The sequence below is a fragment of the Homarus americanus genome, unplaced genomic scaffold, assembly GCF_018991925.1.
Source record: "Homarus americanus isolate GMGI-L3 unplaced genomic scaffold, GMGI_Hamer_2.0 scaffold23598, whole genome shotgun sequence".
Taxonomy (NCBI): Eukaryota; Metazoa; Arthropoda; class Malacostraca; order Decapoda; family Nephropidae; genus Homarus; species Homarus americanus.
This window is the reverse complement of record NW_024731054.1, coordinates 4,025,538-4,048,039: the sequence shown is the minus strand read 5'-3', so window position 1 is coordinate 4,048,039 and position 22,502 is coordinate 4,025,538. Positions and strand designations below refer to the sequence as shown.

General features: G+C 38.3%; 1 protein-coding gene across 3 annotated transcripts in view; it reads left to right on the top strand.

Annotated features, from left to right (window-relative positions):
• LOC121867529 (BTB/POZ domain-containing protein 17-like) overlaps positions 1-22,299 on the top strand; it is a 54,568-nt gene extending 32,269 nt beyond the window's left edge. For all 3 annotated transcript variants that reach the window (XM_042367518.1, XM_042367517.1, XM_042367516.1), the window contains exons 7-10: positions 12,473-12,602; positions 13,529-13,758; positions 14,002-14,265; positions 21,471-22,299. In XM_042367518.1, the coding sequence (XP_042223452.1) occupies positions 12,473-12,602; positions 13,529-13,758; positions 14,002-14,265; positions 21,471-21,572 (726 nt within the window). In that variant the 3' untranslated portion in view covers positions 21,573-22,299. The remainder of the gene's footprint in view (positions 1-12,472; positions 12,603-13,528; positions 13,759-14,001; positions 14,266-21,470) is intronic.
• Positions 22,300-22,502: the final 203 nt, after the last annotated feature.

The following is a 22,502-nucleotide window of genomic DNA, read 5'->3' as shown; positions in this document are numbered from 1 at the left end:
TGTGATAAAGGCCAGAATGCGAGGTCTAGCTTTGTACCTGCATATGTATATGCCTTGCATTAAGGTGCCAGGCCAACATACAGGCAATTAAAACATATAATAATTACTAAAATACGTAATATTAGGAGGACACGTCGCTACCTGGCATTTAATTGCAATTCTCAAAACCCCCTCCTGCACCCGCTAGCACAAATATCACTGCCGTCATCTCTTGCCCCAGAGCGAGCAGTAAATGAATGTCAACTCTTGAGGGGTGGAGATGGGTGGGATGTCGATGTCATATTCTGGCCTTTATCACAAAAAAAAATGGTTTTTAGAAAAAAAAAAAAAAAAAAAGCTGTTTGTTCAATCCAGAATGCAACGTCTAGCTTTGATTTCCTGAGCAGGAGGAGAGGGCTTTGATTTCCTGAGTGACGTTGCATATAAGGCTCCGCTAGCTTAGGTCCAGATAATAATTATAAACCTGTTTGGAATATTTTCCTTAATATGAAACATTTACCAGAAAGTAAAATTTTAAGCTACATATCCCATGTCAGGATTTTCACTTTATTCTGATGAGGAAGAAGAAGGTCTTGATTGCACAGATGGACTAGGTGGAGGAGGGGACCCCAGGACCACCACATGTGGAGTACAGTCTCTCCTCGACTTACGACGGGATTCCGTCCCGACGACCAGGTCGTAAGTCGAAAAGGCGAAAATAATACATAGAAATTCTAAAATGGGTCTCTTTTTCTTCTCAGCACCACAAGAACTCTCACTTTTATGCTTGCCAGCCATTTTAAAGGGAATTGAAACGAAAATTTTGTCAGTACACAGTGTTGATCACTAACGAAAGTAGTAGAAAATATGTAATTTGAAAAATATTTTATACGACCACGGCGGTCGTATGTCCGGGTTGTTGTAAGTCGAGTACGTATGTCGTAAGTTGAGGAGTACCTGTATCTTTAAGAGATAGATGAAGATAGCTGTTTTGAAAGGTTTTTGAAGATTTCCAAAAGCCCACTTCTTTGATCTGACTGAGGCTCATATGCTGCAGGAATGCCACAGACCCTGCATATTTTCTGGTGTCATGTGCCAAATATTTCTTGCTAGGGTCTGCTTGACACACCAACTGAGATAAATATTTGTCATTTGACTAGGAAACAATTTCTTACCATCATGTGATGAGAATACATCGGAGCCTCGATTCAGGAATCTGGTTAACCATTCTTGAAGGTTCTTAACTGGGCACAACATATGAGGAACCCTTGTCTCATCCTTTAGTCGTTTTATCCTGATATTGGTTGAGCTTGAAAATCCTCCCTTTCATTTTTTCTTAGAATCTCCATAGGAAAGAGTGACATCTTGCTCAGAAAATACCAATAATAATGGCTTATTGAATATTGAAACCAGTTCTCTGATTCTCATACATGTTGCTATTGCTACAAGGAAGGCTGCCTTCTGGAGCAGTCTGTCCCGGGTCGGATTTATATTGTATTTGGTAACTTTATCTAGTGACCAAGGTGGGATTCTTATAGGCGGAGGGGGTCTCTGAATGAAAAAGGATGATTTGAGCAATTGATAAATTCTGGGGTTCAAAGTAATGTTAAAACCCCACGCCAGAGGGTCAACCAATGCTGATTTATAAGATGCAATTGTAGAACATTGAAGGCCTTTAACTCTGAACAGAAAATCCAAAAATTCTAACACCACTGTCCCCGACAATGTGTCTAGAGCCGTTAACTTAATAAATTTTCGAAAAGGGCTCCAAGCTTTCTCATATTGCATAGAAGTTTGGGTGCCTATGACCGGCTATCACTTGGTTAACTATATTGGAATTACCCAACAATCTGTTTAAACATCTTTTTGAGAAATTCCAAGCATAAAGTGCCAAGGATGTCTCGAACTGAGGGTGCAGTACCTGGTCTCGACATCCTTGTTGCAATTGTAGTGGATGCGGGCACCATTCCAACAGATCCAGACACCACGGTTTTAGGATCCAATATGGTGCAATTAAGAGGACCTTTCCCTGGAAGGATCTGAGTTTGTGAACCACTTTGGGTAACATTTTCACATGTGGGAACAGATAGATTGAATTCCAATGGTTCCAATCTGGGAGTAGAGCATTTCCTGCTGATGAGTGCACAAAAAACTAGTTCCCTGTTCTGCATATATTATCAATATGTTAAATAAATGTTAAAATGACTAATGATTTGAATATAAAAAATGCAAAAATATTAAAGAGCACAACTTTCTTGATATTTACTTCACTGGAAACGAATGTAAACATAGAACAGATTACTGAATTGGCAGACTAGCCCATCAGCTGATCAGTTGATGCTCACAACAAAACGTGGTGTTCGTAAGGATTTTGTTAATCAAATTTTTGTTTGTTAACCGAATTGAAGATTCTTCTGGAAGGTAATTCGTTACCAAAATTTCGTTAACCGAACCGTTCGTTAACCGAGGGACCACTGTACTAATTCTTTGATGTTTATGTGTTGGTCCCGAAGGGAGTTGCTCCACTTCCCTTGGCGGAACTCTTCTTTTGATGAATGGTATTCCCATCTTATCTTGGACGCGTCCATACAAACGACCAAGTCTGTTTGAGGGGGAACCCAGGGTGATGATCCGATTAGATTGACCAATATGTTCACCATGACGGATGATTCTTGATCTGAATTGGGAGAGAAGAAGCAATCTTTCTGTTCCTGCGAAGTAACTTCGACCCCAGATGAGTTAGTTGCTTTTTCCTTAACGTACCTAAGGGAACTACTAAGGTGGCAAAATTCAGCAGACCCAATAGCTTTTCCCAATCATGCCAAGAAACGTCTTGCTTTACACAGAATTCCTCTACTTGGGTTATCACATCTGTATCTGGGAGCAATAGGCACATGATTACAGGCATCCTCGAGATCCACCTTTGAGATCGAAGCATTGGGCGGAAGTAGATGCCTCAGACAATTGCAAGTGAGCATCTTGAAACTTCTTTTGGTAATGAACTTGTTCAGGACGAACAGATCTAAAAACCACCTCAACTTGTCGCTGCCATTCTAGGGGATTGGGAACAGTCGGGACATGAAACACTTCTCTGACTTCATCAGTTCTATCACACCTCTGTTTAACAGTTAAGATACATATTCTGTGAGTAAGGGGGTTGGTTTCTGACCACTTTTTTGTTAACACTAGGGGAGGGCGCCTCAACCAAGTCCATGTGAGGCCCCCTTTGATTTTCTTGTAAGCCCATATGGAAGAAAGTCCACCTGTTTACCCAACCCCTCAGACAACCCAGCTGTTTGGCTTCATTGGAAGGGAGTGGTCGCTGATGTGGTGGAATAAGATTTCCTTCCACCCCTGAACAAACAACCACCCCTGCTACGTCTCAAAATGTTTCCTCCTCTTAAGTTTCCTCTAGGTTGATGACTGAACCTAGCAGCTGCTCCTGTTCCTGTTAGACCTTCCTCTTTTAAATTTCCAAAAGGTCTGAGGACTCCTGGGAACCGTAATATGAATAGTTTGCTCAACAGCTGATTTATACTTAACTAATGCTTGTTCCTCAAACAAAGCAGGAGTAAGACGGGAAGAACGTAGCAATAAATAGGCACTACCACTCAAAGCTTTATTAGTGGCTTGCTTCCTTAGTTGGGCGATCAGTTTCAATGCTTTCAACAACATCTCCATGAATGAATTGTACAGAGAATATGGAATCCCTTGAATAGCAGCAATGAAACGTCTGTCTACTTCTGAACTATCCTCATAGTCCAGCACAAAGTTAGTCAATGACTGACACGTCATGATTGCAGATCAAATGTCCGTTGCCAACTTCCTAAATTTGCACTCTTTCTGCAATAGTGCCGAAGCAACTGGTTTTAAATTTATTTTATAATTTATGTCAGTATATTTTGGAGCCAAAAATACTGGGAAAGTTCATATAGGGAACTATTTTTGTCATTGCATTGGAACTTCAAAAACTGAACTTGTAAGCATTCCTATCTGAGGGAGTAAATGTTAAGTCTTTCAATATGTTAGCCCAGACATCATCTATTTCAGAGATCATTTTTGGGCAAATTTCAGGCCAAGAGATTGTTGTATCACCTAAAAACAAGGAATAAAGACCCACAATTGCCTTGCCTTCCTGTTTCTTTGTAAGTGCTGGGAAATCAGGAAGTTTAGAAACATTTTCACAAAATACCCTGAATAAGGAATCTACAGACTCAGGTGTTGTTGAAAATAAGTGTTACCCAAGACCTTTTTGGATCATCCTTACACTCAATGTTTTCAATCAGCTGGGTTGGAGTCGACAGCAGCCTGGTTCCACCCGTAGTAACCAACAATTTTGCCCCAGGTGGAAAAGGTTGCCAAGTGAGGACAGGATGAAGTCAGTCTAAACAGGTTCTCTCTGCTCCAGTAACTGAAAACTATGATTAATGACAACTTCCTCTCCTGACCCTGGAATCCACTAAAATTGGGTTGAACTAGGTAGAGGTTCTTGCAACCTTCCTACTGCTTCATTATCCTGGAGGTCCAATAACCTACTTTTCTTAGAAGAAGTAGGTTGGTCTAACTGGGGATTAAGTCTCTTATTTATCACCCATAAGCCTAAACTTTCTGCCAATTTGGGATCTTTCCAGTGTTTACATTTACAAATTTATTCTTTAAGGCCTTATTCCATTTATTTTCTCCTGCAGCTTTATAATTCTAAAAATTAAGTCATAAAAAACTGCACAATCCATTGGTGAGAACAGGTTGTCTGAAATACAGCTGCTATGAATTATGCAAGCCAAATGCAGGATCTGAATTAGTAATCCAAGTGGCCTTACATCCTTGATAATTACATGTAATATGGTTCCCTTGGGCCATAGGTGAACCTACTACAGTAATATCTCCGTTAGCCGAAATCCCTCAAACCCAGAAATCTCTGATAGCCGGAATTGAAATTTGCTTGGAAAATCATTCACAATGCCGGAATTTTCCAAAAATTTCTGGCTTTAGGAACAAATTTTCCGAGGTTGAAAATCGAGAGAATTTTCTGAAAATGTCTTGAATAAAGATGAAAGTTAAAGTATTTTTTGGCTGTGGATCTGACCTGACTCAATGTCAGGTGGAGGTAGGATGAGGGATTAGTGGTCTTATATTACTGACCTGAAGGATTGTCAAGTCACCCTTTCTTGGGTTGGGGGATTAGTGGGTCTCATGACCTGAAGATGTCTTGAATAAACACGAAACCTAAAGTATTTTTAGGGAGATTGTTATAAGTATAAGTATAAATGAGTAAAGTTGTATCCCTTCAACATTACATTCCATAACATTTTAAAATATGGAGTGAGAAAGCAGAAAGGTGTGGGTGATTAGAGAGATGGAGTGGAAAGGAGTGATAATATGCACCAGTGTTGCCAAGCGATAAGCTCCTCAACAGCTGATCTTTTAATTCATCTCCATGCAGTCACACAACAAGACCCTCACTGGATGCTTGTTGTCTTAATTCCCATGTGTGTATGTGTTTTGAGCTTGCCAAACACATTGTAGGATTTGAAGAAGTTGATGAAGAGTTTGTTCAGGAGTCAGGTGGTGAGGTAACATGCCAAGAAACTTACACAGCACACACATTAACAGCACTACTAAACCATTGTCCTATAAAATTTTACATTATAATTTCTATTTTAAAATTAATTGATACATGATAGCTTGACTGGGCTACTTTTGCACTTAGGCAACTGACCAATGAATAAACCAGGACATATGGAGACTCATTATACACTACTGATGTCACGAAGCTTCACAACCATAACCACATTAATTATCACAACCTGTACTTGCCAATAGTGCGTAACAGAGATGTAACCGATCGCCCAAGTGGCTAACTAGCCAATCAGTGGTAAAGAGGATAAAAGTAAAAGTACTCGAATGTATACGAAGTTAATTACTAAAATTAGTATGTATGGTGCAAAATATGGGATGTTTAACTCAAATTAATTACTTTCTTACAAGAATTTCAGCAATGCAAGTTATATTCTCCGAAGCCAAGTCAATGCCATTTTAAAAGCAAAAAAATAAAGCCTTTCATAATTCTTGAGTAAGCATTAACCTCCTCTTCTGTTGACATCCCACCACCCCCTCCTCCCAGCCAGAGAGAGAAGGGTCTATGGGGGTAAAAGTTACAGCGACCCCCCCCCCCCCAAATGGCTAATTTTATGTGTGTGGTGCAAAATAAGTGACGTTTATACTCAAATTAATCGTTATCTTACAAGAATTCCAGCAATACAAGTTATATTCTCGTAAGTCAAGTCAGTGCCATTTTATAAGGTTAATCTCTCGTTGTGAACTAGTAAGAGGTTGAAGGATCCATTGGGGGGGTAAAAAAGACAGCACCACCCACCCCTCCCACAAGGGTCGTCTCACTGTTTGACCCTACGTACTGACTCATTCATGATACAATATTGTAATAATGTCATGAGTTTCCTGCCACCTGAGAGTGGCCAATAGTATGAAGGCCTTAGGCCTGTCTTCGACCAATGCGAAAGCCTATGAGGCTTGACGTCATGAAAGTTGTGGCGTCCCTTGTGGGCTGACGCAGTTTGAAAAGCGGAGTCTGTGTTTGGTGAGAGTTAAGTGTGGTTGTGTCATGGGTGTCACCTCCTCATATGGCGGCTATAATGTGAGTACCTATTAGGTTTGATCCGTTTCCTGAAATGTATTGTGAGTCATGGACCCCTTGGTTAGCAAGCTAGGAATTTAGGTTTATTGTTTTGAAGTGTAATTGTCAAACCCTAAGAGAGAGTATTCAATAAATACAGTCACCGTTAATAAGAGTCCTAATTCGTCCCTCCCTTGTTGAGAAAGAGTAAGTGAAAGAAGTAAGAATAAATAAATAAATAAGTAAATAAACATAAAGAATTAAAAAGACAATGTAAGGGTAATTTGTTACATAAAATATGTTACATTAAATATAGGGACATAAAATTGCTTACAATATTTTTTATTTGTTTTTCATTAATTAGTGCAGATACGTTACTGTAATAATCTGTGCTTATTTTTACATGTACCCTTCATATACAATACAGTATACCTCATAGGTAAAAAATAATATCCTTCAAGACATATTCAGGTCATAAGACCCGCTAATCCCCCACCCAACACTGGGTCAGGTTAGTAACTTGACCCAATAATCTCCCAGCCAACCTTAATCATAAGTGTTAAGACATGATTAGTTGTGTATTACAGTCAATTGGGTAAAGTGTGTAACAGAGACGTGATGATTGCCCAAACGACTAACGAGCCGATCAGTGGTGAAGATAAAAGAAACAGTTCTGTTCACGTCCGTATCATATAGAGCTTTTGTTTTTTTAAATATATTTATTTAACCAAACTTTTAGATAAAGTATTCTGGATTATTTTGATTAAAAAAAATGGTGTCTAATGAAATTAGAACTGATTTTACTGACTCTGGTGTCAACATTTCTTAATTTTTTTTTATAAAAGAGTGGAATTCCCATCACTATATCATATAGAAATATTCAGTTTAAGGATGTCTTATTGGAAACGTTTTGTAGAGAATTTATTAAGGATCATTATGGTATCAAATTCCTCTCCCTGTCATAATTAGCCATGCTTGAGTGAGGAAAGGGAGGGGGAGGAAGAAAAGTGACTGCATGACCCTCCCCCCCCCTCACCCGCCAAAAAGGTTCGACTCCCACACTCTTTAGCCAAACATTACACACCAACTGCTGTAGTATGATCACACACACACACACCCTCCCCACACACACACACACCCTCCCCACACACACACACACACTCCCCACACACACACACACACCTCCCCACACACACACCCTCCCCACACACACACACACACCCACATGCACTCCAACACCACTCACATACCCCTAACAAGGGAATTAAGACCGTAGACATAAAGAGTGAGGGTCTTATTGTATGACACATTTGCGCGTGTGTAACTGCATGGTAGCGAGTTAAATATCAGCTTTTGAGGAGTGCTTGGCAACACTCATTTCCACTCCCTCTCTCTAATTACCCACACCTTTCTGCTTTCTCACTCCATTTATATTTATACTTATCACAATCGCAAAAAATACTTTAACTTTTGTATTTATTCAAGATATCTTCACGTCATGAAACCCACTAATCCCCCGGCCAAGAAAGGGTGACCTGACATTCCATCAGAAGGTCAGTTATATAAGACCACTCATCCCCCACCCAACCTCCACCTGACATTGAGTCAGGTCAGGTCTCCCCAAAATTAATTTAGATTTTGTTTGTATTCAAGACATCTTCAGGTCATGAGACCCACTAATCCCCCACCCAAGAAAGGGTGACCTGACAGACTTGACTAAGCAGAATATAAATTGCATTGCTGGAATCCTTGCAAGATAGCAATTAGTTTGCAAAAGAGATAAACATTTTTGTCCTTTAGCCTAGTACATTTGAGTACAAAGTGAGTACATGGGGTCCTCGTTACAAGTGGCTAATAGGGACCAGAAAAAAGCCACTGATATTGAAACCACTTATAAAGGGGTATTGATTCCCATTAGAATAAATAGCAATTTGGTCTATTTGGGACTTTCACATTGTAAGTGATACTAAAAGTTTAATTTGGTATCTTTTAACATTTATATATATACAGGGGGCCCCCGAAGTTTGCGGGTTTTTATTTCGCAGTCCTCTGTTATTTGCTGATGACACCCTGGATGTACCCAAGAATGTCTGTGGGTAGTTTTAAAACTGCCGTCATTTTTGCGGTTGGGACAGGGAGCCATTTGTTCTAGAGACAGTAAGGCGGAGGCGAGAGTATAGGTGACTCGGTGGTTGAGGTCAAGGGGAAGGAGGGGGGGGTGAGGTGAGGCATTGACCAGCTGGCAGGGAGATGACTTACCCAGACATCATTATCAGTCATACAGAGGGAGTTTAAGTTTTTAGCTTATACTGTAAAATGTCAATGACTTGACTTGGGAGAATATAACTTACATTGCTGGAATTCTTGTAAGATAATTTGAATATAAACATGCTATAGTTTGCACTAGACATTTATTTTTTAGTAATTATTTAGTACATTTGAGTACAGTACAGGTTTGCCCTTAGGACAATTGTTTCTTATACTTTTTCACAATATGTATTTAGGATGGTGTGTACATGTAAATGAGTAAAAATAAATGAAGAAAGTTACGTATATCTACCCAAAAATACGAGTCGAAAAACGTATACTGTACTAATGTACTACACTATAGGACTAAATTTTTTATCTCTTGTGCAGAATATATGATGTCTATATTCAAATTATTCACTGTCTTGCAAGGACTCCAACAATGCAGGTTATATTCTGCTGAGACACAATTGACGCCTCACACCTGCCTGGGTCAAGCTTTGGCCGTGTGGGGTAATGTTCGGCTTCACCCTGGGTATGTCACATTTTTAATAAATTTGTTTGATTATTTGTGAGAGTATTTTCATTTATATGTATGTGTTTTGTGTGTGTGTGTGTCCAAACACACACACAATACAGGCAAAAGAAATAATTGTAATAAAGGCAAACACACAAAGGGAATACAGTACATACGTTCACCGCCCCCCCCAACCACACCCACCCACCTCTGCTCTTCATTTTTCTTATTTTATATTGTACAGTGGTCCCTCGGTTAACGAGCACAATCCGTTCTAGAAGGTTGCTCGTTAACCGAAAAACTCGTTAACTGAAACCATTGTTTCAATGGGTGTTTGGGTAATTGGTTCCAGCTCACCGAAAATTGCCTAAATTCAACAAAAAAGGTAGAAAGGTACACTTACTTTGAGGTGTGTATGTAGAAGGCTCCTGGATGATGATGGGAATTAGAATGGGGGTGGAGGAGAAGGGAGAAGAGAAGGCATTGGGGTGGAAGAGAAGTCACCCCATGGTGCCATTTCACCCATAAAATTTTAGTTCTCTTGGTGTAATTCAAGATTATTTTCTTTAAATCAACACTGCATTGCATTATATATTGTCAATATGTAAAATAAATTTCAAAATGACCAATAATTTGCTTGCAAACACAGAAAAAAAGCATTTAGTTGAAGAGAGTCTCAAGCAAAATGTTACCTCCACTGGAAAGACAAAAAGACTGACGCCTGTATGCTGTGTTGGCAGGCTGGATGGCATGCCACAAACTAGTGACCCTACCTTCAATTAAGTTCAATAATTGTTAAAATGACTAAAAAGTTTAATATTAAACTTTTAAAATTATTGAATAGTATAAACTTCGTGATATTTACTAAAAGGGTAAGGAATTTAAGCCCTGGAACCGATTACTGTATTGGTGGACTAATACTACAGCTGGTGGACTAATACTACAGCTGGTGGACTGCCAAATGCAAGCTAAAACATGTGGAGGTCGGCTCGTAAGAAACTCGTTAATCGAGGGATTGCTCGTTAACCGAAGTTAAGAATCTTATGGAAGGTAACTCGTTAACCGAAATCTCGTTAACCGAGGGATCACTGTAGTTTGATCTTATATTTTCTTTATTTGTAAGCCACGTTAGAGTATTTATTTTTACTTTTTTGCTCTGTAATAAAGAAAATGGTTTATTAGGGTGGACTATAATATCCCGAGTGATATAAGGTAGTATGTGTTTATTTACATACTCAGACTTAAATTATTCCATACATACTGTAGAGGAATCAATTATTATTATTTTTTTTATTCTTTAATTTGTATAAGTGACAAAATTACAGTAGTATACATAAGTGTCGCACTGTTCATTGTTTATATAGCATTTCCCTTCCATCACCTGCATCACCTCCCATTCCCATGCGTCACCTACCATTACCCTGCGTCACCTACCATTACCCTGAGTTCCCTATCATGCCTCTTTGTCACCTACCATGCCTCTCGCCTACTACAATGCTTCATTCTTCACTTGCAGCGCTGCTATGTGTTACTATTTGAAAATTGATAATTACATGTATGCATATATGGGCCGATAATTTTTTATTCTTGTGCAGGAAGTCCTCGTTATACGAGTTTTCATTCACTATCCGCGGTTTCGCAGTTAAGTGGTCAACTTTTTGTGACCATTCACGTAAAAAGTTCCCGCATTTAAGTGGATTCCACTCAAAAACCAATCAAATACTCTGAAAACTCTGGATTTTTAGCTGAAGCGCTTGAAATTTCATCCTCTTCCTGGTGTCATGCATGGACACGTGTCTCCGCACCAGTCTCCCGCTTTGTTTCGTCCAGACCAGGGCTGTGTTGTGTTTACTCCTGCCTTTGTTGCATCTTTTCGTGCATGTTGTGGTGAATTATTTTATCGTTTTTGTAGCCACGAGTTCCCAACCCAAACAGGGTGGTGCAGCACTCAAAAGGATGCACATTAGCTATAATATAGATGTAAAATTCGAAGTGATCAGGGAAAAGAAGAGTGGGAGTGGACAATCCACCAGGTCCTGTTTCTTTTTCATCCTCCTCCGACTAATCCTCCATCCCTCAACACCCACTGTAATCAATCCATTCCAGCCAAACATCTCTACCTTTGAATCTAAGTAAATAAAAAGATTTTATTATGTTAAAATTATTTATTTTTACACATTATAATAAGTATTTTGTCCCAATGAACCACTGGAGTGAGTGTGCACCAGCAATGGTTGCTGCGGACCACCGGGTCACTGGTACAACATACGTTGCCTCAACACACCGACCCTAATGAACTTTAAGGGCTTTAGATAATTTATAAATTTAAATAAATTCTTAAAATAATGTGTTATCAAATGTTTAACAAATGTTTCTAAGGTAAATAATTGTTAAAAGATATCATAGAATTTTTTTTTAGTGTCATGTACAATGCCATGGTCCCAATTTGACCGATTTCCATTATTTGTTATGGGATTAATTCCCCTCTTTGAGTGGATTCGTTGTCAGAGGCGTTTTTCCAGTCCTAATTAACTACGGATAACGAGGACCCCCTGTATTTTTGTGTGCGCGCGTGCGTGTGTGCGTGTGTGTGTGTGTGTGTGTGTGTGTGTGTGTGTGTGTGTGTGTGTGTGTGTGTGTGTGTGTGTGTGTGTGTGTGTGTGTGTGTGTGTGTGTCGATAAGTCGTAATTTGGGATAATTCGGCAAGGTCAGAGCCCCATATGTGCTAACTTATCAAGGTTTTACTGTATAAAGAAATATTTACAATTATGTGTACAGTCCCCTTCACTAGTGCATTTGCAGGGGCTTGTTCTGTTTTGTGCAGTGTGGCAGTCCTATGTTTACATTCGACAGAAGGAAACTTGCAATAGTAAATGTACTATGGATTCAAAATAAAACTAAATGAAAGCAAATATCTCAGTGTAATGATTTATGGAAGGAGACTGTACATATATTGCGAAACTTTTCACAACAAAAAAGACTAAAACTTATCCGTACCTTAAAATACTTTAATACTCCTATGCTACTAGTCTAAGATCAGTATGCTAAACACAATAACATAAGTGTTGTATAAATATGATTGTAAAATTTGCAGGTTATGAAGTTTGTGCGGTTCCCCATGATGACCCCTAGACAATTGGCCGACCTGCTGCTGGTGCCACTGACCATCAAGTACAAGGAGTTCTTTGTCACTCGCATGGCTATTGGAATGTCATTTCATTCAGGTGATAATGTCAGACTCACTATAAGTAGAATGAACACATTTTAATGAAGTACAGTATTCATTATAAAGTAGCCTTCAACCATGCATGACTCTTCTCATTATTAGTCACCATTAACTTCAGTCTATTTCTTAAGTGTTTAATACATCTACTTTGGGTTGATATAGATAATAAAACTACATATGGTAATGGGATGGATAAAACCTATCCACATACATTAAATAACAGATAAGAGAGTGCTTGTTGTATACAGTATATCCTTTTGCTTGTAGATTATCTAGTAACTTTTTAATTCTACAGTTGGGATGACTTAAGGCTTAATTACTGAATACTGTACTACACATGTACAAGGCAGTGACAGGTGATGGAAGAGGTATCCTTTCCCCTTCCGATTCTCATACTCTTAATTCAATAAAATAAAAAGCAAGACAGCATTTTATACAAAGAGGTTTAATTGTGTGTTACTTTAGCCTCACAATCTGGATACCAACATAGCCTGATCCCACAGTCATTTGGTCTGTGTCTTAATGTCTCGAGAGCTTTTTCACCCAAAAATGACATGTTATAATGAATATTGGAGATGGAAATTACACCTTTTGCACTCATCCTTCAGAAGCAGAGGCAGATCCAGAGGTGGGAATCCTTGGTGTCTGGACTCCCCCTTTTCTTAAGAAAATTCCAATGATTTTTCTTTAATGCAGTATTCTACTCGGGCATTTTTGTATAGTAAAAAGTAATTACTATTGACCTCAGAATATCTCTTAATATCAAGTGTACATAACTTCAATGTGACCTCAAAATGCCCAAGATATTGGTCAGATTTCAAAAAAAATTCTGGGGTTGGCTATAAGCCCCCAGCTGAGTGGATTCGCTGAATTCTAAATATCAACAAACTTAGAATTTCATAATTTTTTTTTATGATTTTATAGGTCAATGGGAGCGTGTCAGAGAAGTAATGATGGATACAGATCCTTCCAACCGGCTGCTTTTCACTCCAAGGCTTTACACAGCAGAACAGTGGAGTGCTAGTCTTACAGTAGACAACCTCCCAGGTCTGCCAGCATACCATACTAGAACCCTTGTTTTCTCAACACCAGCCTCAGCCTCGGAGCTAGATTGTGATACCCAGTTAGAATGGATTGTAGAACTCTATCCTAAGGTAAGAAAGTATTTGATATTACTTTCATTAATAAGAAATCTTTTGAAAAACTTACACTGAAAAAAGTCTTCAAGAATTATGAAAGTTGAACAATATATCAGGTTAAAGCTTGTGACTAATGATACCACTTTCCAGAAGTAGGGATGATTTGCTCAATGCAGGGTAGATTGCTTTATACAGTAGTGATGGGAAGGGTTTACACAGCTTCATTGTTGCTTTTTCATATTTTCTTTCATCTTGCAGGGTGTTTGGTTCAGAAAATTTTACCTCATTGTGTGGCAAGGAACTGTGGAGGTCCCTGAAGCAGTCTTAAGAACAGTAAGGCTGGCCGTTACTGCAAAAGATGTTGAATATGCTCGTGTACGCATAGCGGTTCTTGTATTCGCTGTGCAAGAAGGCATAGAGTACATTGTTAATGTAGTATCCACAAAATATATTTTTTCTACAGAGGACAACCTTCTAAATCTGGATGATATTCTTCCCTTTGACAGCTTGAATGATCCTCCAGTAAGTACTGTTTTGGTTTTTCATTTGTATTGATTAAGTGTTCAAACCCTTTACTGAAACCCTTTACTGTACAGGCAGTCCCTGGGTTACACAGGAGTTCCGTTCCTATGGACCTTCTTAAGTCGAACATGTACTTAAGTCAAACCACATACCTTATGTGCTTACCATACTTACAGAATATTGTTTAAAATCCCACTATATCATAGCTTAAGTACTTATATACATCCCACTTCATTTAATTTAAGAGAAAAGATTAAATAGAATCACAAAATACAGTAAATGAAAGTAAAAAAATAATCCATCAGGTAAAAGTAGTAAGTAGTTAGGGGAAATCTGCATATTTGCCACAACTGTGGGGGAAAAAACTGAAAATTGGTACGGATGTGCCAATCAGATCAATCAGGGCAACAAGGTCAGATTCTAAAAACAGCCATAAAACAACTCCCCAAAGGCCTAGATGGCTGGTTTTGGTGTCAAAACGATCTTTGTAATAAGGCTGAGCAAAAAGTCTAAGGCACATGTAACCCACCAGGTCACCTGGTCATACACACAGGGTCATAAGGTCAATCACATGACTGCTAGGTCTGCTTACACTTAGAAGGGCATTAGGCTTAAACTATTATGTGTGACTATCATATGAATCGTCATAATGAGACAAAGGTGATTAGTGTGTTGCTAATGACCTAAACTGAACAGTGACCTTGACTGATGACCAAACTCATGGTCAAAATTTGTTGCATTGTTGCTGCCAAACAACAATATGGGGGATATATAAAAACATGTTTGTAAGGTTTTATTTGAATTTTTAAATCTACAAATGATACCACCGCATCTCTTGATCCTCTCTATGTGCTCGGACAAAGAGTAGAAGAATTATCTCCATTTGCACCACAAGGTCCCAAAAGTAGAATGCTGGTGACTTTGTTTTCATTGCTAACAACCATGTATCCTCATCATCCATGGACCGTGGGTTCTCTTCCAGAGCTTCTTTATGTAGCTTCAAAAAATCTGCAACTGTGACCTGATGGTAGTAGTGAGCCTTTGCGAGTGGACTCCCCTAGTAATTGCTTCAGGAACTCCAGGGATAACCACGTGGCCTGTGGCAATGTTATGATCCAGCCAGACCCTTGAAGAACATTTCCAATTGCCGATAACATTGCCATTTCCGTGTGCATACCGTCATGCATGAGCACTAGGTTCTCTTCACTGAGGGCTGAATAGGTCCACTGCAGGTGTTTTGACAGAGCGAAGAGTGGCTGGTCCATAGCAAACACTGGGATCTACCCAGGATTAGCATGTTGGATCGCTTCCATTTGCTTCTCTAGCCCATGCTTGATCATTGAAGGGGAGTGTGCCTTCATATAAAATAGTGGAAGAACAGCCTTGGTAGCTGGAAGCTTCCCTTCACTGCCATTTGCATTTCTAGGTTGTGTAGCTTGATATCTCGTCTATGACACTTTGCAGGACCCCTGAGCTTGGGATTGTGTGCAGGGCCATAATCAGTCTTGATGGCGCCATAACACACATAGTCTACAATCAGTTCAGAAAATACCATAACCCAGTGGATTGCTTAACTTTTCATTATAAAATTCTTTTACTCTCCAAGTAAACAGATTCAATAATAATCTTGGACAATTCTGATGACAGATTGACCAGATTTAACTCTTAATCCTAAAAAGTAAGTTTATTTATTCAATTTTAATTATCATAATACAATGCACAGTATATAAATATCAACTAACTAAAAATACTGCAATTAAGAAATTAAAAGTATAATGGTCTGTTAATTGCATCAGCACATATGAGGCACCTACAGTAATATCACTGAAAACTAAGAATGCATATTAAGAATGACGCTGGAACAACTTTATTACAGAATCACTTTTCTTGCTTTCTTGGTCACAAATTCATCAATTACACTGTCAAAATTCATAGAATTTGCTATCTTCTGTTCAGTTGATACAACAGCTATGTTAGATAAACGTTCTTGGGCCATAGATAAACGCAAGTAGTTCGTAGTTATTTTCAGCTTGCCAAAACTGCGTTCACAGCTCGGCTTGTCTTGTGGACTGCACGAAATTAGGCATAGTGTCTTTATTATCCCCAAAAAATTTTTTTTAGATTATCCTACTGAATCCAGTAAGAAAGGTCAGTAAGCAAGCAAGCAAGTGAGAGAGAATCCTATAAAAAATAAGACAAAATTACATTGATATGATTAAATTTGGCAGAACGCTCTGTCCAACTCCAACACGTGACGAAAGAGTAATGAGTAGGCTAATGACGGTGGCACCACTCAGCAGCAAACAGACACATGGGGAGCCAGTCGCCACCAAAACAATGTTATATTTACACTTGAAAAAAAGTGAATAATAAATATACCGTATATATCAACGGGGTGTATAAGACGACCCCAAAAATGTCCATTTAAAAAGTAGCTTTTGAGCCCTATTCGCTGTATAAGACCGGTACCCCAAATGTGAACTTAACTATTGGGAGCTTACTGACCCAGTAGTCCTTTACCAACCATCCCATTGACCAGTGCTGTTTACACATCCATGGTTTTTTAAAATAAGGCCAATTCGCTTCAAGTAATGGCATCAAATGTTACCGGTTGGTGTAGTGTAAACACTAGTGACTCACTTAAACGTCTGTTATTTAACTGGAACTAATGTCGGTGTCGAATACAATTGTTTCATTTACTTGAAATGGATTTACCTATTTATTTGTTTATTTATATCATACTGTAATATATTAAACACACTGGAAGTATTTTCTTTAATTTATAAGCTTGCTTCAGCGAGCTACAGTATTCTAATTCAATAGTGTTTCATTAGGATTTGAGTGAAAAAGATTACTGTACATACTTACTACATACATTTATTACACAAATATATATATATATATATATATATATATATATATATATATATATATATATATATATATATATATATATATATATATATATATATATATATATATATATATATATATTCACAATATTTTATAATCGCAGTCATGTACTGAATATTCTATGTAAAAAATATAAATTTTAAATGAATTATTTCTAGTGTGGTCAACTTCCTACACAAAGACAGGCTATAAATAGCTGTCTTATCTCCTCTCCCCCTCCATCCCTCTGTTCTGAGAAAGGTCTTGGTAAATAACTTTTGTTTGTTTATTTTCATTGTTTGTCTAATTTATCATGTTGTATCAAAGTAATATTACTAAAAGTTTTAGGCAGCTACCAAACAGGGAGATTCTACTGCCTGGGAAGATGTTGGAAGCACAATGTACAGTATTGTCTAATGGTAGACCCTACTTCCATATGGCATCACGAAAATTGTGACCAAGTCTTAGGTTGCTGATTTATCTTTCTGCTTCATTTATACACAATTGCAGAGTTTCAATTGTTTCTCTTCCTTTGACAACACAACATACATACAATATGATGTTTCTCACCTCTGATCTTTTTTCCATTTATTTATGGTTGGTTATTTAAAATAATGCCAATTCACTTCAAGTATTGGCATCAAATTTTACAGGCTGGTGTACACTAGTGAATCACTTAAGCGTCAGTTATTTAACTAGAACTAATGTTGGTGTGAGTAAAATATTTCCATTTACTTGAAATAGATTTGCCGATTTATTTGTTTATTTATTTATTTATAATATACTGTAATACATTAAACACACTGCAAGTATTTTCTTTAATTTATATACTTGTTTCGCGAAAAAGGGAGGCTACCATTATACCTGGTAGGTGAAGTTGACCAGAAATTTATGGTGATCATTAAGGACCAAACTCCGAATCCAGAATTCATGACGTGACTTCTGTTCATCATTCTCATCCTAAATTTACCACTGTCGGTAGTTTCAAGAATTAACGCAGTCATTTACTGAATATTCTTTGTAAAAAAATAAAATTTAAATTAATTATTTATAGGAGATAAGTATTATGATCAGTAAATATACAGATATGCATTACTGACCACCTCCGAACACAAGGACGGCTAAAAATAGCCACAGGCGGTCACAGTCAAGGTCACTTTCCCTTTCTTGTCACTGGCAAATGGGGGTGGGGGGGGGGGATGATGATAGCAGCTGTGTTTATTACCGGGGTATATTGTTCTTTTACGTTATGTTAGACTGGTTTATAATACATTTTTATTATTTTAATATACCGGTAATCTTCATTTTAATCCAGCTTCCCAAACGTAAGTTTCAGTATAAAATAATTAGTGGTAGGACCTTGGGAGTGGTTTACCATGTTTCCATCACCACTCTTGACACGCTAAACCGCAATATTTAAGAGGTAAGAATTTTATCTCTGGTGCTTAAGACGACCCCCTAACTTTGGGCTGATTTTTTTTTTTTTCAAATTCCGTCTTGTAGGCCGAGATATACGGTGTATTCAAATTAATCACTATCTTACAAGAATCCCAGTAATGTAAAATATATTCACCCAGGTCATTTCACTGGCTTTTTATAAGAGAGTAGCTTAGTCACTGAAGGATTGATAAATAAACACGCGTTAGACCTTGGGCGCCAACTGTCAAACGTACCACCTCACCTCCTGCTTCCCTCCCTCCCTACGCCCCCTCCCTCGCTCCCTCCCTCCCTCTCCCCAGCCAGGGTTTTAGGCTTACAGTTTTATCTTATATAATATCACAGACTAAAGTTGGGAGAATATAATTTGCATTGCTGGAATCCTTGCAAGACAGCGAATAATTTGAATATAAAAGTCATATATTTTGCACAAGAGATAAAAATTAATCACCTGTATCACATTACAGTACGTATATAGTATTCCACATACACGTAAGTATAAATACAAAGTTTATGTGATGATCGGACAACGTCCATTTCGGTTAACACCTACGTTAGTAGAAGAGATGGCTGGGCACACGGGGATGGGGGTTGGTTCCAAGGCAGAGGGCAGATTATTGGCCCTCACCTGTATCACTATCCACCACAGAGGATTGCAGGGCCTCTGTCAAACCCCTCAAGGTCCATATCCTCACTATCGCTATCACTGACTTGGGCTGGCTGTGGTGGGTGGCGGGTGAAGAACTCGGTAATGTTTTGTTGACTGGGCGACCTAGCGCGCACCCTGCCCGCGCAGCAAATGACCAACCGTGTAAAGGAAATCCGCGTAAATCGAGACTATACTGTACCTGATAATTGTTAACCTGATCTGTTTACTTGTAACCCATTATTACTCAACAAAGGACTCAGACTTACCGCCCGTGTGTCCTCACTCCACTTATGACATTTTGTGAAGCGCTCAAAGCGTTCAAAAAAGCGTCCATATCATCAAACTGTGGGAGCTTCAGATGGAGTGTCTTGGTAGCCCATTCATTGTTGCGACTGCCGTGGTCACTCCTCAGTCTTAATATTTCCAAGTCTCTTTCCTGTTCTTGCCTTTTCAATTCTGCTAATTTCTCGTTATCCTGGCATAATGCTTTCTCTCGTTCTACTTCCCTTTTGCTAACTCGCTCTTCTCTTTCCCTATTTTCTTTCACTCTTTTTTTAACAAATTCCTGTAGTGTTTCTCCCTTATCAATCCATTTTCCCCACTTGTTTTTCATTGTTCAGTATTTCACGAACCCACCAGTATACAAAGCACTCCCGGTCAGGCCCCCAGTTATCAGAGATATGATTACATGTAGGGTTTGCCTTATGTACTGGTAGGTCAATAACAGGAGCAATGTTTACATTTATAACTGCATTTTCAACAAAACAATAAGAACATACTGTATATACATTATATGACTAAGAGTCCTTCACATTCAAATCATCAACTCTGTTCTCTTCACCAAATCTGTCCACGCAGATCACTACTCCTGATTTTCCTTTCCCTTCCGTCACCGTTCCTCTAACTGTTGCCTGCACACGCCACTATTCTTTCCTTTACCGCTCTGCCCACTATCACTGTCAATCACCACTGTCTCTTCTTCTCCCACTCTTCCAACCGTCGCCACCCAGCTGCTCGCCACTTTCTATCACCAATCTCCTCCGTCGCTCTCAATCGCCACCATGCCTGCCTTCACTGCTCCATCAATGGTCACTTTTGCTTTTGGTATCTATATTACTTCACACTCAGCCACCAGAGTCCACCGCTCTCTCATCCTGCTATCAGCCAGGGCATATGCTAAATTAAAAATCAAGGGAGGTGTTGGGCTTTTGCCACTGGTCTGACCTGTACAGCATTCACAGCCCGACTGCTGGCTCACCCTCCCACCTGTCTACCATACCTCCATTTGTTGGAGTTGACGCCAAACAAGCGGCAAACTGCTGTTACACCGAACACTGGCTATTCATCCTGACACTGTACTCCAGGTAAAATTAACTATCGTTTTTATTATTATTATTATTATTATTGTTGTTGTTATTATTATTATTATTATTATTATTATTATTATTATTATTATTATTATTATTATTTTATTATTATTATTATTATTATTATTATTATTATTATTATTATTATTATTATTATTATTATTATTATTGTTATTGTTGTTGTTGTTGTTGTTGTTGTTGTTGTTGTTGTTGTTATTATGAAGCTATAAAAAATTTCTAATATACTATACCCTGTATATACATAATGTCCTACCAAGAGTAATCAGACCTTGTGGTCATGTGATTGACTTTATGACCCTGTGTATATGACCAGGTGACCTGGTGGGTTACATGTGCCTTAGACTTTGGCTCAGCCTTATTACAAAGATCATTTTGACACCAAAACCAGCCATCTAGACCTTTGAGGAGTTGTTTTATGGCTGTTTTTAGCATCTGACCTTGATGCCCTGATTGATCTTGACTTGAAACCTTTGCCCTTTAGGGTCAAAAACTTTCTTACCACACAGTCCATCTGTACCAATTTTCAGATTTTTTTCCACTGTTGCAGCATAGTTGTCAATTTTGACAGATTTTCTCCTGACTAAGTAGATAGCTATCAAACAGGGAAGTACTACTGCCTGTGAAGATATTGGAGGCATAATGTGTTGTCTGTTTTGCCTGGGTGGGCTAATTCTTGTAAAAGATCCTGAGGGCTGACTGTGAAAGGTTAAAAAAAAATTACTGCTGTTGCAAGATACTGTATTCAAGAATTATAAAGATGTACAAGGTACAGGAATTACCATTGATTTCATAATATTGCCTCTATTTTTACAATGGTCTAATTGTTATTTTTCCAACAGGAAAGGAAGAGGTATCTTCAAGAGCCTTGTGATTCTCTCAAGATACACATTGTCATCAGTCCTCTCAGTGACCCTAAGCTTGATGCTGCAGGAATCACATGATGTGTTGCCATTCTATAATAGGCATTGTGTAGTTTTATCTGTTGTGTGACATCAAGTGTTCTTGCAATTTTTTGAGTCTCATTGACAAATGAATTACAGTATTATTATTCTCCTGTCTCTCTCAATTTGATGTTTAAATTTTTTCATGCATGTTTGTAAATGAGAATATATTTGCTAGAAGGAACTATTTCAGACAGTTGTTGTGACCTTGAGCTTGTACTTTGCATGAATCTTCAATAACTAGCATGGGGGAGAGGGGTTTCTTGTATTTCTTATCTGTACCCTCATCTTGAGTCCCATCAGATGAAGAACAATAGTAATTACAGGACAAGGCCAATGTCATAATTTGGATTTAGATTTATGACTTCAGAGTAATAAATTTTTATATGAAAATACAGTTATTATCACTGAATCTCAGCTGTGTAACTAGCTGGAGCAAGTCTTAAAGTAAGGCAGAAATGAGGATCATCCATTTTGTTAACCGTGTGGAGGATTGAATGAAACCTCATTAAAATGGAGTTACTGTGTATGCATAACATTAGCAAACAAAAAAATACTAGCTACTGTGGAAGAAACAGTATACCATAGTACTCACTATCAAAATGACATTTTCATACTTTAATCAGAAAAACATAACTGAGCTTAATGTTTGACACCAGATATTGAAGTTTTCATTCTGAAGTTATGACAACACCTATATTTTTTATATTAAATAATACCTGTCCCAGGTGATTTGCTTATTTATCCACCTAGACTATATTTGAAAACCCAGGTTAACCCGAAGGTATAAGCAGTTAGGACTAATTCATGATTAGCTACATCATCCTCCATAACCAAGTCCCAAAAATTAATCTTTATAAACAGTAATCACCACTTCAGGTTGATAGCAACAGCTCATTACATAACATTAACTTGTCCACACTGGGCCTG